This window comes from Halichoerus grypus, chromosome 2 (assembly GCF_964656455.1).
Source record: "Halichoerus grypus chromosome 2, mHalGry1.hap1.1, whole genome shotgun sequence".
NCBI lineage: Eukaryota > Metazoa > Chordata > Mammalia > Carnivora > Phocidae > Halichoerus > Halichoerus grypus.
The window spans coordinates 45498149-45515051 of record NC_135713.1 but is presented as its reverse complement, the minus strand read 5'-3'; the positions used below and the strand labels follow the sequence as shown (position 1 = coordinate 45515051).

The 16903-nt window shown below is 39.1% G+C and overlaps 2 protein-coding genes across 9 annotated transcripts in view; one reads left to right on the top strand and one right to left on the bottom strand.

Moving 5' to 3' along the window:
- The window catches only part of CNOT8 (CCR4-NOT transcription complex subunit 8), a 65329-nt gene that overhangs the window by 6083 nt on the left and 42343 nt on the right, over positions 1-16903 (bottom strand). The gene's annotated exons all lie outside the window — the stretch shown is intronic.
- The window catches only part of GEMIN5 (gem nuclear organelle associated protein 5), a 40640-nt gene that overhangs the window by 10206 nt on the left and 13531 nt on the right, over positions 1-16903 (top strand). For 5 of the 8 annotated variants that reach the window (XR_013445593.1, XM_078066778.1, XM_078066776.1 and 2 more), the window contains 12 exons: positions 105-190; positions 2833-2915; positions 4029-4165; positions 6041-6114; positions 6800-6981; positions 8771-8910; positions 9942-10113; positions 12665-12892; positions 13790-13903; positions 14283-14405; positions 15807-15905; positions 16314-16451. Coding sequence is in view for 7 of the 8 variants with exons in the window: in XM_078066778.1 (XP_077922904.1) it covers positions 105-190; positions 2833-2915; positions 4029-4165; positions 6041-6114; positions 6800-6981; positions 8771-8910; positions 9942-10113; positions 12665-12892; positions 13790-13903; positions 14283-14405; positions 15807-15905; positions 16314-16451 (1576 nt within the window). In the remaining variant the exon portion in view is untranslated. The remainder of the gene's footprint in view (positions 1-104; positions 191-2832; positions 2916-4028; positions 4166-6040; positions 6115-6799; positions 6982-8770; positions 8911-9941; positions 10114-12664; positions 12893-13789; positions 13904-14282; positions 14406-15806; positions 15906-16313; positions 16452-16903) is intronic. The other 3 variants (XM_036114229.2, XM_036114227.2, XM_078066777.1) reach the window with 2 other exon arrangements.

Genomic DNA, 16903 nt, shown 5'->3' with positions numbered 1-16903 from the left:
TTAAAATTAGAAGATACCAAGAGCAAGAAAGTTGTCCGTTTGAATGCTTAACGGATAACCTGACGGTTCCCTTAACGGGATGCCCCTTTCCTCATGTTTTGTAGCTGTGCTGGCACCCAACCAAGGAAGGCTGCTTAGCTTTTGGGACTGATGACGGGAAGGTGGGATTGTACGACACCTACTCCAACAAGTAAGAAATAGAAGATTGTTTGGCCCATTGACCGTAATGTCATTGATGGAGTTAATTTTGATTCCTAAACCTGGACATACATCATAATTGGCCTGGGAAACATCTTTAAGATCCTGGCTGTGAGACTGAGGCTTACAACTTGAAATTTTATTTTTAAAAAATTTTTTCAGGTGATAGTGGTTCAGCCTATCTGACCTGTGGTTACCACTAAAATAAACCATTTGCTTTTGTTTTCCTTCATCTTTTCTTACAGAAGTTTTCAGGCATCCATGAACATTGAAAGCCTAGTACAAAGAACGGCTCTGTGCCTTCCATCTAGACTCACCAGTTGTTAACATTTCGCCATACTTGCTTATCTTTGCACACCTAAAATTAACAGTAATTCCATAATAAGATCTAATATCCAGTCCATATACAGATTTCTTCAGTTGAGCCAAAAATGTTTTTCTTAGCAATTTTTTTTCAAATTCATTTCAAATAGGGTTCAACACATTGCATTTTGTTATGTCTCTTTAGTCTCTCTTATCTAGAAGAACACCCCCACTTCTATCCATAACATTGCCTTTTCAGTTTGAAGATTCCAGATAAGTTTTTGGTGAGAATATTCTACGTTTTGGACTTACCTGGTGATTTCTTTGTGGCAATTTCTAACTCATTTCAGTATTCCCCATATTCCCGACAAGCTGGAAGTTGTATCTAGAGCTTCATTGCCCATTCCAGTAGTCTTTAGCCACAGCTCTCTACTGGGATGTGCTGTAAGCGTAAATACACTCCAAAGACAGTCTCCCCCCACCTCAAAAATGTAAAATAGCTCAATAATTATTTTATTTTGATATTTTAAAAGATAATACTTTTGTATATTGAGCTAAATAAAATATACTATGAAAATTGATTTCACTTATTTCTTTTGCTTCTTTGAATTTGAATGTGGCTCCAAGAAAGCTTTAAGTTGCATATGTGGCTCGGACGTATGGCTCGCTTTATGAATCTACTGAACCCACAGCTATCCTAGCTGCTTGATTAGATTCCAGGCCTGCGCTGTTCACTTTGGTAGCCCCATGTGGCTATTTATAGTTAAAATAATTAAATTGGATTAGAAGTTAAGTTCCTTGTTTCTCATGAGCCACATTTCGAGTGCACGAGGCCCAGTGCTTATTGAACAGCACTGTTCTAGACCAGGGATTGGAGAGCCATGGCTCATTACTAAAGAATGGTTCTACCTTTTTAAATTACTGGGGAAAAAAAACCCAAAAGACCATTTCAATGCATGAAAATTAAATAAAATTCAGATTACGGTATCCACAGATAAGGCTTTATTGGAACCCAGCGGCGCTCCCTTGTTTCCACCTTATCAGAAGCTGCTTCATAGTGCTAGAGCAGAGCGAGAGATGTGACAGAGGCCTCGTGGCTCAGAAAGCCTGAATATGTACTGGCTGGCCCTTTCCAGGATAAGTTTGCCAACCCCTATTCTAGATCATTCATTTCTAAGTAAGAATTACTTACTACACTGCAGAGTTAATCTTTTTTATATGCAATTTTTAAGTACATATGTAAAACCTATATGCAGTTAGTTACCTGCATTTTTTGTTCCGCAGTTAGTTAACTCCATTTTTTAATTCTCAAAAAAATAATACACTATTTCAAAGAGGCACTGAAGAAAATAAAACCATATTTCAATTTGAATAGCTCTGTGTCATCACAAAATTGTTGACTAATTCTATTAAATTAATATCTTCTGGTTATTATAAGCTGAATATCCAAACGAACCGTGTGTAGTAGGAGGAAGGGTGCTGCCGTAGACATGCTGTTGGGCAGTATTCAGCCAGAACTACTTATCCTATTTCTTTGAGCCCAAAGAAATTGGGTTTTATTGTCCAGAATGATAATGATGCATGTGCCAGAAACATGGAAGTAAATAAGTCAACACCTAGTTTGGTCGTGAGTTCTGGACTCTAGGAATTCTCACATCATACAGAGAACACGGTTTATGATAAAGGTAACAGCCAAACTGCCCTTTACTGACATCGCACATGTCATTGACCACCCCAGCCTTCCACATAACCCTCAAGAGCAAGATTTCTTCAGTCAAAAACTTCCAACTTCTCTAAAATCTTGTCTTAGTTTAAGAATGTGATGTTAATGACAGGGTAAACCTGAAATGACTTCTGGTCTTTTACTTGAAAGTGAGGTGGGTCCATCTGTATGATGATAATAGATGCTCTGCAGTAACCTTAGTTCTGGGCTGAACAGTTTGCATTTTCTATCTTGTTCTGTTTTTCTCTAGTTGTGATAACCTTTACACTGCTTGTAACTACAGTAACATTAGAATATATGACATTTAAGTGAAGTAGGCAACTGGGAGGGGAGAGAGGAAAAATCCCAAACTGGCCAGACGGGGGGGAGAGGGATAACATTTTTTTCTGGGTAAAGTACATTTGGGACTTAATCATTTTGGTGGCAGATATCATTACATGGTACTTTATTTAAGTGTTGGCTTCTCCACAATCAGCTATTTGGAGAAGGATACTGTTAAATTGTTTTGCTCATATATCAGCAACATAGATAGGAACCTTTTAGAAAAAGATGGGTCTGTTTCCCACTGTGCCTTCTGTTTAAATTTTTGTCATCCCCTTTCCCCCCAGACCTCCACAGATTTCTAGCACATATCATAAGAAGACTGTATACACTTTAGCCTGGGGGCCACCACTACCCCCCATTTCACTCGGTAAGTACCTGAGCCATTTCTAGCAAACATGAGAGCATTCTCTTTCTTTCAGTTTAATTGGAAGATATTCAAGCTAGAAAGTCATAAATATTCTAGTACAGTGACTGCTTATACAGACTGCTGTGATCCCCCCAGGGATCCATGAGGGCAGTCATAGCAGGTGGTAAGTTAGAAACATTCACCCGTAATAAGAACCCCCAAACTCTAAAGCATTATTTGGTCTCTTCGAGCTGAATTTTTTCATTGTGCATATAGTTCCCTCATGCTGGCCTCTGGTGCCCAGCCTAATGTGCTGTCACTAAAATCTGCTATCACTTTTTATCAGAATTACAATGGTATTTGACTATATTAATGGAGTAAGGATCATCTGTTTTCACCTACAGTTAAAGCAAACTTAGAATTCCTCAAATGATCTCTTTTTGTCATCACTGTACTCTGACCCTTTACCTCTTCTTGCTCCTCAGCCTTATCTTTATTATCCCTAAAGTGATATCCAAGTAATCGCAGTACATAGAGAAAATAATGTAAATCATCAGAACTCAAGCAGCATTGCAGTTGTAGGTCATTCCTTCATTCATTCAACTACTTGAATGAATCCTTGGATCCTTGATTTGTGCCAGGCATAGTTCTAGCAGTGGTGAAAATAAAACTTGTCCTTACAGAAACCCACAAGAACCACTGTTTGCTTCTTAAAAGTCAAAAAGAGGATTGCTGTAATACTAAACAAATCATTGCTTTGAGGACAGCTCCTTATAGTTAGTCATAGGAAGTCCTGCAGCTCCGTATATTTAAATGCCCACAGAGTGGAGTGCTCATTTCTGAAAGAAAAGGTAAAGTCTCATAAACATTGCGAACATGTTTTTTGATCCCAGCTTTGGCACCCATATTATTTGAATGGCAGAAGAATGTTTAAAGCAAATATGCTGCATTATAAATATTACTGTAGAATTAGTATATCTTCTTACTTCTCCCAACAACTGTGTTCATATGCAAAGAACAGTAACTTTATCCCAATGTATTAATAAAATTCTTTTAAAATAACCCATAGTATAGCAACAAATAGTTAAGCTGATGAAATGCAAAACTGATAAACTTTCTTTTCTTATCTTATAGGAGGAGAAGGAGACAGACCTTCCCTCACTTTATACAGCTGTGGAGGGGAAGGGATTGTCTTACAGCATAACCCCTGGAAGCTTGGTGGCGAGGCCTTTGATATCAACAAACTCATCAGGGACACCAATTCAATCAAAGTGGGTTCTTGTGGTCTAAAGTCTTCTCTGAATCTCTATATCTTCTTGGTTTCCCATCTTTCATCATAAATGCCATTATTAGAGATATCCATTATGCTAATCAGATTCCTTAGATGTTCCTAAAAGCCTCAATGAACTTGTGATTCATAACACATAATGTAGAAATCTTTATCTCTGAGTAAAGCAAGGAACTTAACCAAACACACACATACATACACACACAAGTTTTGTCTCAATTATCATAGTGATTTATGATAAATTTTCAGATCTTGGATATAAAGCATCCTTTTCAGGCCAGCCACTTCCTCCAGAGTGAGACTTTGATAAAAAGTAATACGGTGGCCAAGTATGGCTGCAAAGTATTTTGCTCAAGACAGAATAACCATTTCATTTTTAATTTTTTAGTGAAATAATTACACAATTTACACAAAAATAATATACCTAGTTCCCTTATATCCTTGACCCAGATACCCACATTTAATCACTTTTGCCTTACCATTTTATCAATCTGTGCCAGAACTGTCTTTTGAAGTGAAACCATAATGTTGAGAATTCCTTATTCTTGCAAATGAGCATTTTATTGGTGCTCATTATTTTTTAATGACTAGCAAAAATAACATTTAATCATAAATTGAATTATTTTTATCAACTGTATTCTTTCATTAAATATTATCTCAACATTAACATTCAACAATGAATAAAAGAGACAAAATTTCTATTCCTAAGGAGCTTTTAGTTTTGTGGTAGTTGAATATATGGATCAGAACTTCATACAAGGAGGGGCACCTGGCTGACTCAGTCAATGGAGCATACTACTTTTTTTTTTTTTTAAGATTTTATTTTTTATTTGAGAGAGTGAACGAGAGAGAGAGAGAACACAAGTGGGGAGGGGCAGAGGGAGAGGAAGAAGCAGACTCCCTACTGAGCAGGGGTTCGATCCCAGGACTCCAGGATCATGACCTGAGCTGAAGGCAGACGCTTAACCATCTGAGCCACCCAGGCACCCCAGAGCATGCAACTCTTGATCTCAGGGTTGTGGGTTTGAGCCCCATGTTGGGTGTAGAGATTACTTAAAAATAAAAACTTAAAAAAAAAAAAACTTCATACAAGGAGTTTGGGCTGGAGTTAGAAATTTGGAATTCCTGGGGCACCTGGGTGGCTCCATCGGTTAAGCATCCAACTCTTGATTTTGGCTCAGGTCGTGATCTCGGGGTGATGAGATTGAGCTCTGCGTCAGGCTCCGTGCTGGGTGTGGAGCCTGCTTGGGATTCTCTCTTTCCCTCCCCTTTGCCCTTCCCCAACTGCTTGAGCACTCACTCATTCTCTCTTAAAAAAAAAAAAATTTGGAATTCTTTCAGATGAATGGTAGCTGAAGAAGCTGTAGGCATATATGAGATGGTCTAAAGAGATAAGAAGACAAGAGGGACAGCCTTGGGGAAACACCAACAGTTGGGAGAAAAAAAAAAAAACAGAAGGAAAAGAAACAGAAATAGACAGGAAGAGAACCAGGGTAGTGTATATAAAGCTTTTGTTAAGGAGACATGACCCCCATGTTATCAAGCCAGTGGACATGTTACATTCTCTGTTGTGGGATCAAAATCATTTTAATGAAGTTCATTTCACAAGGGTAGGCATTGTAAACATTTAGTATTTACTGGCCTCTCTCTTTTGTCCCAATTAAGGAAATTACAATTAGACTGCTTGCTTTTAGTAACTCTTGTAGTAACTCTAACTATGTAGGTTATTTACAAGTTGCATAATTAGAACATTTTAAACTCTAGGGATTTTTTTTCTCATGCTGTCATCGTTGATTTGTAAGATATGCAGAGAGAAGAACAATGCTTTTAGTCAAGATTGGTTTGTTTTGCTTTCTAGTACAAATTGCCTGTACACACAGAGATCAGCTGGAAAGCAGATGGCAAAATCATGGCTCTTGGCAACGAAGATGGGTATGTGTTTGTTTCTTTAAAAAACAAAACAAAACCAGAAAACTTTGTAATTGCACATACATTTGATCAAAAGCTGATTAATGCCATCTATAATGTTAGTTGGGGCAGCCTGTTGAATATGATATTCTGATCTGTCCTTGATATCCTTGAATGATCCAGGAGCTCCCTGCATCTTTGAGAATGCAAAATAAGCTAGGTATTTACAGTCTAAAGGAATGTTTGCCTATTCAGTGTTTGGGCTGTTTTATGCTTCACAAAATGCTCATCTCCTGCACTACTTACTGCACTGAATTGCCTAAATCTTTCTTCATTTTTTTAAAATAAGCCTGGGCAGAAATGCTTTTTAGACCTCACTGTGCATTTTCTGATGTTGATCATAGCAGCATAGTTCTAATTTAGCCATTGGTTCATGAATTCTTCTTTTAGCTTTTCCATAGCACCATTTATCACAAGAGCCTGATAAACACAACTTTACAGAGATTGTTGGGATTTTTTTAAAGCTAAATATACTTGTTGAAAGAACAGCCTTTTGTATCTGGTTCTCTGTAAGAGAGTGACCTTTGCAGTGATAGATAGGGTTATCCTATTCCATTTCACCTTTAGTTGAATGATGGAATGAGGGAGATTCCTGTTTGCGTTAGATTGTAATTTGATCATCTATCTTCTCGTGTATTTGTTATTCCAGATCAATAGAAATATTTCAGGTTCCCAGCCTGAAACTGATATGCACCATCCAGCAGCATCACAAGCTTGTGAATACCATTAGCTGGCATCATGAGCATGGCAGTCAGCCGGAGCTGAGCTATCTGATGGCCTCTGGGTCCAACAATGCGGTCATTTATGTGCACAACCTAAAGACTGTCATAGGTAACTTTGGTTTCTTACACACTGGGGTGATAACTGTTCAGCTGCTTCGCATTCCAAGTTGTATACCTTTTTACTTGCTTCTTGGCATTAAAATGTTATTCTCACTGGTTGTTTCTGCTTTCAAAAGTAACATATTCTTCTTAATTAAAATAAGACGGGTGCCTGGGTGGCTCAGTAGGTTACGCATCAGACTCTTGGTTTCAGCTCAGGCCAGAACTTGGGGTGGTAAGATGGAGCCCCGCATAGGTGGTTAAACGAGCCCCTTTTTTAAATATGAAAGAAGTGAGATTACTTTTTTCCTAATATGAAAAAATTATAATCTAACACTACACTGTTTAGAGAGTACTGCCAAGTATGGGCTGTCAGCCATAGTGAATTTTTTATTTTCTCTAGAATTTCCCATAGTTTTCTAAGAATCCTTATCTGTAACAACAAAAAAAATTGATTTTCTCTAGAATTTCCCATAGTTTTCTAAGAATCCTTATCTGTAACAACAAAAAAAATTTATTCTAGCAGTGGTTCCTTCACATTAAAAGCATATGGAAAAACTATTAAACTAGAGACAGATTTTCCTAACAATAAGTAGTAGACAGTGTGCAACTAATGAGCATGATATGTTAGAAAGCTTATCCTGGTCCTTATTACTAGTGGGATTCCAAATTAAGCATCCACTCGGCAGAGGGCATTAACTTAATTCTCCAGAGCAATGCAGATCTTTATCTACTTTAACACTAACAGCTCAGTTTGTTTTTTTATTTCATATCTACTGAATAACAGAAAAAGACCAAAAAATGGCCAGAATCAATACTGCTTTATTTCAGGGGCGCCTGGGTGGCTCAGGTGTTAAGCATCTGCCTTTGGCTCAGGTCGCACCGGGCTCCCTGCTCCGCGGGAAGCCTGCTTCTCCCTCTCCCACTCCCCCTGCTTGTGTTCCCTCTCTCGCTGTCTCTCTCTGTCAAATAAATAAATAAAACCTTAAAAAAAAAAAATTTAAAAATATATATTACTTTATTTCAGACTCAGAGGAAAGATGCAAGAATAATACAGAGAACTCTCATACACCCTTTCACACGTTCATTTCTGTTAGCCTTTTGTCATATTCAGTTGTTTCTGTGTGTGTGTGTGTGTGTGTGTGTGCGTGCACGCGCGTGCGCGCCTGCCTGTGTACATATTTTTTCCAAACCATTTGTGTTGCATGCATCATGCCCCCATGTCCCTTAATATTTGTGTATCTTGTAAGAAGGATATTCCCTTACAATCCACAATTCCATTATGAACTTCAGTTAATTTAACAATATATATACAATAGTTTAATCTACCATCCATATTCTAGCTTTGTCAGTTGATCCAGTAATGTCCTTCATATCTGGAATAGTCTCTAAGCCTTTTGTTTGTTTGTTTGTTTTTTAAATCTTTGAAGAATACTACCCTGTTATGGGCGGTAGATGTCCCCTCAGTCTGGGTTGGTCTGGTATTTTCTCATGATTAAGTTCAGATTATATATCTTTAGCTACCATAAAAGTGATAACATCCTTCTTGATATCACATGCAAAAGATACTGTTTTCATTTGGTGGCTTTTAGAAAGACAGAATGACAGCTAACACTTCTTGCAGTAAACCCATGTGTCAGGCACTGCGTACATGCCCATAGTCTTAACCAATAAATAAATATTGCCTGCTGAAAGTCGTCTAGAAAGCATATAGCAAAATCTTGACTCTACATTTTAACTCCACTGTGTCTTTATGTTGTTGCTGTTGGTAGAAATGACATCTTCCCCTTGTCTCTTAGAGAGCAATCCTGAATCTCCAGTGACCATTACAGAGCCCTACCGGACCCTGTCAGGGCACACAGCCAAGATTACCAGTGTGGCATGGAGCCCACATCATGATGGAAGGCTGGTATCTGCTTCCTACGATGGTACAGCTCAGGTACTATTGTGTCCTTGATTCTGTAGGTTCTTCACTATGTATTCTAACTGGAACTCTTTCCTCTTTTCCCCCCAGCTGTGTACATTCTTTCCCTGGCCATTATCTTCTATAGAAAGGGGTATTCTGAGCTCTAGAAGGCATTTTAATTCATCCCACATATCTGGGCCTCTGGCAGGCTAAGATTGGGTTTTTAGGTTTTGTTTTTGTTTTTATTTTTGTTTGACTTAGATGAAAGGGAAGGTATTGATAGGAACTAGCTAAATTCTAATGTTTTTTAACATTTCATTCTTACTGTCATATGATGGACTAAATTGATGTGAGAAGTACTTGCTCCTGTTTTAAACAGAAACAATGGCTATAAATCATGAACAGTTTTTAATAATAAATTGGTGAGTCGAAAATCTTCAAGTTGGAAAAAATAAAGATGAGATGCCAAGCCAGAGCTATGAGGTAGGACTTTCAGATACGAGAACCAGAACAGACATGAGGAACTGGAGAGCTAACCTCTGATGGATGTCCATCTCAGTGCTGACTTGTAATTGAGCTATCTGCACAAAGCTAGGAACCGGGAAGGCTGCCCTCTGTGAAATGGAGACAGGAGTAATTCAAGAAACAGTAAGGAAATTGATAATTTCACAGAGATGGGGACAAAAAAAATCACCTGTGAGAAATTAGAATCATACGCATGCACTACACATGCAGGTGTAGGCTCTGAATTAAAATTCGCTTCATGATGTCAGAATCCCCAGCCCAAAAAGCATAGAATCCTGGTTTAGTACAGTGAAATCCATAGGGTACCATTAGAAGCTCACTCAGAATCATCCCCATAAGAAAGTCTCTACATCCCAGAGTACATAAGCCTCCTACAGGAAATAACATTTCTAAAATTTGAACTCCTAAGAGAAAATAATAAATCATAAAGGGAAATAAGAGTACACAGATTTTTTTTTTAATCTTTTTAAACTTATATTCCCCCAAAGCAATAGATTAACCAGAAATTATCTATGCTATCATGTGACTTTTGGTTTTAGGTGTGGGATACTCTCCGAGAAGAGCCTCTTTGCAATTTCCGAGGACATCGAGGTCGACTTCTTTGTGTGGCATGGTCCCCACTGGATCCAGACTGCATCTACTCAGGGGCAGATGACTTCTGTGTGTACAAATGGCTCACTTCCATGCAAGAACATTCCCGGCCTCCTCAAGGTCAGTCAGAACCAGGAGCCCATAAATGCTTCCCTAATTCCCTTACTCCCTTCCAATTGAGTTGATCAAGGTCAAGAAAAGAGGACATTCATGTAGGGTGGCAGTGACAGTATGGCATGGGCTGCCTTCCTGATGAAGGAAGGCAGCCATGAGGACAGCATACAAATAGTAACGAGTACACCTAACACCCAGATCTTGGTTTCTATATATCATTTTCTGTTCAAAGAAACCAACCAGGGCTTCTTAGACAAATGGCGAATTCCATGTTGGGACAGGAAAAATATGAGATGGGCCTGGAACATCATCTGGTGCCACAAAGGAAGGAAGTGCTCAAAGAACTGAGATATATCAAGAGGACAAAGAAGCCAGCTCAGAGGGGCTCCCACTAACCAAATCTGGGACAGTCTGAACTTGAAAATAATGAACAGGAGAATTCCATTTCTGGCAGTCAAAGATTAAGTTGCCAACTTGCCCACCTGCCATAAACAGCTAGAAAACTAGACGGGGCGCCTGGGTGGCTTAGTTGGTTAAGCGTCTACCTTTGGCCCAGGTCATGATCCCGGGGTCCTGGGATCAAGCCCCACATTGGGCTCCCTGCTCAACAAGGAGCCTGCTTCTCTCTCTGTTGCTCCCCCTGCTTGTTCTCTCCCTCTCTCTCTCTCCCTCTCTCTCTCTCTAATAAGTAAATAAAATCTTTTAAAAAAAACTAGACAGAATAATATACAAGTAAAAATGATCCAAATAAATGAAAAGATATATCTACATAAAAAATTTGTAAAAGAATGCTCATAGCAGCTTTATCTGTAATCACCACAAACTGAAAACAACCCACAAGTTCCTCAGCTGGTAAATAAACTGTGGTATATCCCTACAGTGGAATTCTACTCAGCAATAAAAAGAAAGTAACTACCGATAATCACAACAAAATGGATGAATCCCCAGAAATGTTACACTGAGCAGAAGATGCTGGGCACAAAAGACTATATGTGCTGTATAATTCTAATGTACAGTAGGGAATACAAGTATATATAACATGAAATTCTAAAACAGGCAAAACTATAGTGACAGCACATGAGTGACTGCCTGGGACTCAGGAAGTGCATCTTGCTGCAAAGAGGCAGGAGGGATGTTTTGAGATAATGGAAATATTTTATATTTTATTTGTGGTGGTGAGTTACATGATTATACATCATGTATAATCATCAGAGTATTAAAAAGTGGGTATATTATGTTAAACTATACCTCAATAAAGATGATTTTAAAACAGCAAAGAATAAATGCCTTAAAACTTAGAAAGTAGGGGCGCCTGGGTGGCTCAGTTGGTTGAGCATCTGCCTTCCACTCAGGTCCTGATCCCATGGTCCTGGGATCGAGCCCTGTGTCTTCAGGCTCCCTGCTCAGGGGGAAGCCTGCTTCTCCCTCTGCCCCTCCCTCCTGCTCATGTGCTCTCTCTCTTTCAGAGAAACAAATAAAATCTTAAAAAAAAAAAACTTAGAAAGTAAATAAGTAGTAACGGATTAAAACAAAATAGGAATCCATGAATCCATATTGAAAAAAAAGTGAAGGTCTAAATAAATGGGGAGAGACAAAAGCTCTTGTTCATAATAGAAAGCCAACTAATAAATGTAGAATGAATGATGGAATCAGAAAATTACCATTCAGCAATCATCACAGTAACAGTTTGTGGTCAAGAAACATCAATGGATACTAAAACTAGTGGACACAAATACTTAGTTTAGTAATTACAAAGGAAAAACAATTTTTCAGGGAGAAACCTGCAAGACACCCCCTTACTCAAGTGATCAAAGGAAACAACCAAATAATGACACAAATAGAAATTTTGTGCTACCTCGAATGTTGTATTGACAGCATCACTCCTATGTATGCCAGTCCAAAATGCAAAACCAAATTTATTCATGACAACATCAGGCAGTGGGGAAAATCAACAAAGTAACTGTCCTGTAATCTTTACAAGTTTCAAGTCCTGAAAGTTAAAGGAAAACAAGCTTGTCTCAGGCTGAAGGAAACCAGAGAGACATAACAAACAAGTCCATCATGTAATCCTGGATTGTTTCCTTTTGCTATAAAAGACATTCTCGGTACATTTGGCAGAACTTGAATAAAGTATGTAGAGTAGACAGTAGTAATGTATTAATGTTAATTTCCTGATTTTAATGGCTGTGCTGTAGTAATGTAGGAAAATGTCCCTCTGTGTAGAATACATACTATAAGTATTCAAGGATAATTGGGCATCATATTCATGATTTAATGAAATCCTACAAGGGTTTGGTTAACATGTTGATAATACAACTCTAAAAATTCATTGGGAAAGAAGGGAAATGGTGAGAATGCTATCAAAAAGAATGATGTTTGGAGATTATCTCCTAGAGTGCTTTTAACCAAGGACATATATTTTAGTCTACGGCCATCCCACCCTGAACACACCCGATCTCATATGATCTCAGAAGCTAAGCAGGGTCAGGCCTGGTTGGTACTTGGATGGGAGAATATATATATTAGTCTGTCCTTGTCTTAACTATGATTCCTCTAGGTAAGAAAAGTATTGAATTAGAGAAAAAAAGGCTCTCTCAACCTAAGCCAAAGCCCAAAAAGAAGAAAAAGCCCACCTCGAGAGCTCCTGTAAAGCAGGAAGGATATGATGGAAATGAAGACGAGAGCATCAGGGAGAGCTCGGGACCTGTTGAGAATGGCGTGTCGGACCAGGAGGGTGAGGAGGAAGCCCGGGAGCCAGAGTTCCCCAGTGGCATTGTCTCAGTGGGTATGTGGCCAAATCCTGTGTTTCCCAGACTCTAGGAGTTAGTAGGCTGGTCAAACTAAGCCAGGTCCTTACTCAGTTCGAAACTTCTCTGCCTCTGACCTACTTATTATCCCATCCCTTTAACTTAGGTTGTATCTTTGGTGCTGTCAGAAACTGCATTCGTTTCTTAAAAGGTTGTTTTAAGCCTCTAAACCTCTTGGAAGTGTTAAAGGGGATCTGGTGGAAGCCTGGGATGGAAACAGTGAAGGTCTTTAGAGAACACTTCTTACCAACTTGGGCAGGATAAGACTACAGGAATTAAAATGGCCAAAATCTGTGGTATAAACACGTCCAGACCCTTTCCATACCAAGGGATGGCTGTTGGACACATAGTTTAGGAAAATTAAGAGTTAAAAGTTTAATGATTTATTTTTTTTTAGGCTTATCAAAATATCTCTTTATCACAAAATGGTTGCACAAAATGTCCTTTACCCCTATAGATCAACAGCTGGGCTTTTTTTTTAAAAGTTCATGGTTGTGTGTACTCAGGATTGTGACTTCATATCACATACCCTTAATATTCTCTATTGTAATTAAACATGTAATTAGTGCTTTGTCATCTAAGTATGTAAGAAGTCTTTTGCCATCTGAGCAGTTTCAGAACTCCTGGGCCTGTGGTATAAAATTGTAGGGCTACAAACAACTTCTCCTTAGACCAATTAGAGTTCCTGGAATACAGATGGTTTGTGAGGTGAGAAAAGGAAGACTACCCATGCTTCTTTTCCAAAGTATTTTATCTCCTATTATGGAATACATAAAATCATACTATTAAGCCTGGTATAGTTCTTAATTATTAAAAAGAACTAGATTCTGCATTGTTGTTCTCCAAACTTTTTTTCTTTATCCCCCATGATGTAGCTTCTAGAGAACCAGTTACCTGCACTCCGGTTTCGTTAGGCTTTGAAAAGTCAAAGGTCACTGTTAACAACAAAGTCACTTTACTGAAGAAGGAGCCACCTAAAGAGAAGCCAGGTTGGTGTCTAATGATTAAAATATTTTGTGAAAGCATCCTCAAATATTACATGCAACCGAAAACTCCACAAACTGTGGTTTTCATTGTTGTTGGTTTTTTGTTGGGGTTTTTGTTTGTTTTTTAGGTTTTAAATATTTGTTTGTTGTTTTGATTGTTTCAGGTTTGGGTCATGCTTTTAAACAGTTTTAACACTTAAACAATTTAAACATTTTTTTAATGTTTTAATGACGAAGGGTCATTTTGCAGCTGTTGGTAAGTAGGAACTTTTCTGATGCCCAACAGTATCCTTTCAGTAGGTTACAGTCACACAATGGCCATCCAGTTTTGTGATTCTGATCAGCTTTTCTTCAGACGGTCTGTATTTTTATTACATTTCAGAATCCTTAACCAAGAAGCGAAAAGCTCGTTCCATGCTTCCACTGACTACCAGCCTGGACCACAGGTCCAAGGAGGAGCTTCATCAGGACTGTTTGGTATTAGCAACTGCAAAACACTCCAAAGGTACAAAAACAGACTTCCTTGGCCCATCCATAGTCTTCTGGGAACTAGCACACTAGTATATGTGTTGAATGAATGCACAAACAAATGTCTAAAATTATTTGTATTTCTACATTCTCTTCCAGGCTTCCCTCCTCACCCCCCCCCGCCCCCGCCAACCCCAAAGCCAAGCTCCCCATTCTGATTCACTGTCAGCACTGCCCAGTGACTTTGAGATGCAGTGCTCTGATTTATTGTTATAAATTGAGTTGTTACCAGCCATCTATGTGCCAGAATTGGTGTGATGGCTTAAATAGCTTAGCATGAATCAACTCCTTCAACTGTCGTTTCCCTGGGAAACAGTATCTTCATGTAGAAAAAAAAAAACTTGCTTATTGGAAATATACCCATAATATGGCAGTTCCTTTTTTAGAATTTTGGTGGAAGTTTTTTAGAAGGTTTTTTATTTTACTTTTGCAAAGTCCTTATTCAGTTTCTATTATTTTGATATTTGAGCAACTATATATTTTTTTAATTTTGAATTTTACATGTTAAAACGGGATACATATGATAAATGATACTCAAAGATTCAAAAAGAATGTAAATCTTTTTTATATTCCCACCCTGATACCTATTCCTTCCATTTCCCCTCAAGGCCACACTATTGCCAGTTTCTTGTTTCTCTCCATAAATATTTTATGCTCTTCTTATATACATAGCTCTCTTTCGGGGACTTTTTGATGACTTCCTATAACTTATACACCTAATCATATAGTTTTACATTATTAACCTTCCTGGAAAATTGCTCACGTGACTTTTTTAAAAACAGAATGAATATTGAATCCCTCTGTGACAGATCCTAGTGAATGTTAAGGACATTTCTTGTTAGTTTTTTTGTTTTGTTTTTCACTGCATTTAAAATACATGTTGAGGGGCGCCTGGGTGGCTCAGTCGTTAAGCATCTGCCTTCAGCTCAGGTCATGATCCCAGGGTCCTGGGACCAAGCCCCGCATCAGGTTCCCTGCTCCGTGGGAGGCCTGCTTCTCCCTCTCCCTCTCCCTCTCCCACTCCCCCTGCTTATGTTCCCTCTCTCGCTGTGTCTCTGTCAAATAAATAAAATCTTTTTTAAAAATAAATAAATAAAATAAAATGTTGAATTTGGGGCTGGCTTTATATTCCCTTTTTCTTCCCCCCAAATCTTTATTTGAGCAAACTGCAAACTAAATTGTCTCACTGGATTTTGCCAAGGCTAAGCTTAACAAACTCAAAGTATTCTCATATTTTGTTACCCTTGTAACCAGCAGGGGTCTCTGTTAGGGTAAATAAGAGCACAAGACTCTTCTTTTCACTGTTGAAAAGGATGTTCTGGACATACATTTGGAAAATTGGACAGAAAATAGTAACCTCATTTTCTTTTTGAATTAGCAGAGCTAAATGAGGAGGTGTGTACTGATCTTGAGGAAAGATTTCACCTGGGGCTTTTCACAGACCGGGCTGCCCTGTACAGAATGATTGAGGTTGAAGGTGAGGCAAGTCCAGTCAACGTAACCCAGTCTATCTTTATGCTTCCCTAACACCTCTACCTCCTTTATGGATGCCATCCTGCGGCATCATAATGGCTCGTTTTACATGTCAACTAACTAGGTTTTGAGCTCCACGATCTGCATATTCGCAAACACCCCTTGCATCGGTCCTAGGACCCTGAACATACAGTGTTCACTGTGAGTGTAAGTGAAAGTGAGTGGGTGGACAAGCGACTAAGTGGGCTTCATACCACGTTATGAACACTCTGGGAGATGACTCTCCCTTCAGCCAGCAACAGCATATTCTAGGAGTTTGTTCCTCTCTTTCATCTGGCCTTTCTTATTGTGGAAGTCTGTGTAGACAGAGGTTTCTGAAACATCTTCCCAACATTCTCTCTCCTCCGAACAGGGAAAGGTCACTTGGAAAATGGCCACCCCGAGTTATTTCACCAGCTCATGCTTTGGAAGGGAGATCTAAAAGGTGTTCTTCAGACGGCAGCAGAAAGAGGGGAGCTGACAGACAGTCTGGTGGCTATGGCACCAGTTGGTATGTCTTTCAACAAAAGTGCTATCACCTGGAGGATAAGTCCACTAAAGGTGGACACTCTCATAGCGCCTGGGGGGCTCACTCAGTCTGTTAAGTGTCTGCCTTCAGCTCATGTCATGATCCTGGAGTCCTGGGATGGAGCCCCGCGTCGGGCTCCCCACTCCACTGGGAGTCTGCTTCTCCTCTGCCTCTGCCCAACCCCACCTCCCCCCCCCCCCGCCCTGTCCCCCGGCTCGTGCTCTCTCACACGCATCCTCTCTCAAATAAATAAAATCTTTTAAAAAGATGGACACTCCCTCGCAGGACAGTTTGGCCGTGTCTAATAACCTTAACACAGCAATTCTAAGTGTTGGGAATTAACTGTACTCACACATGCAAAATGACAAGTATACATGGACTGTCATTACAGCAGTATTTGTAATAGCAAAAGATCACAAGAACCTCTCTGTCCA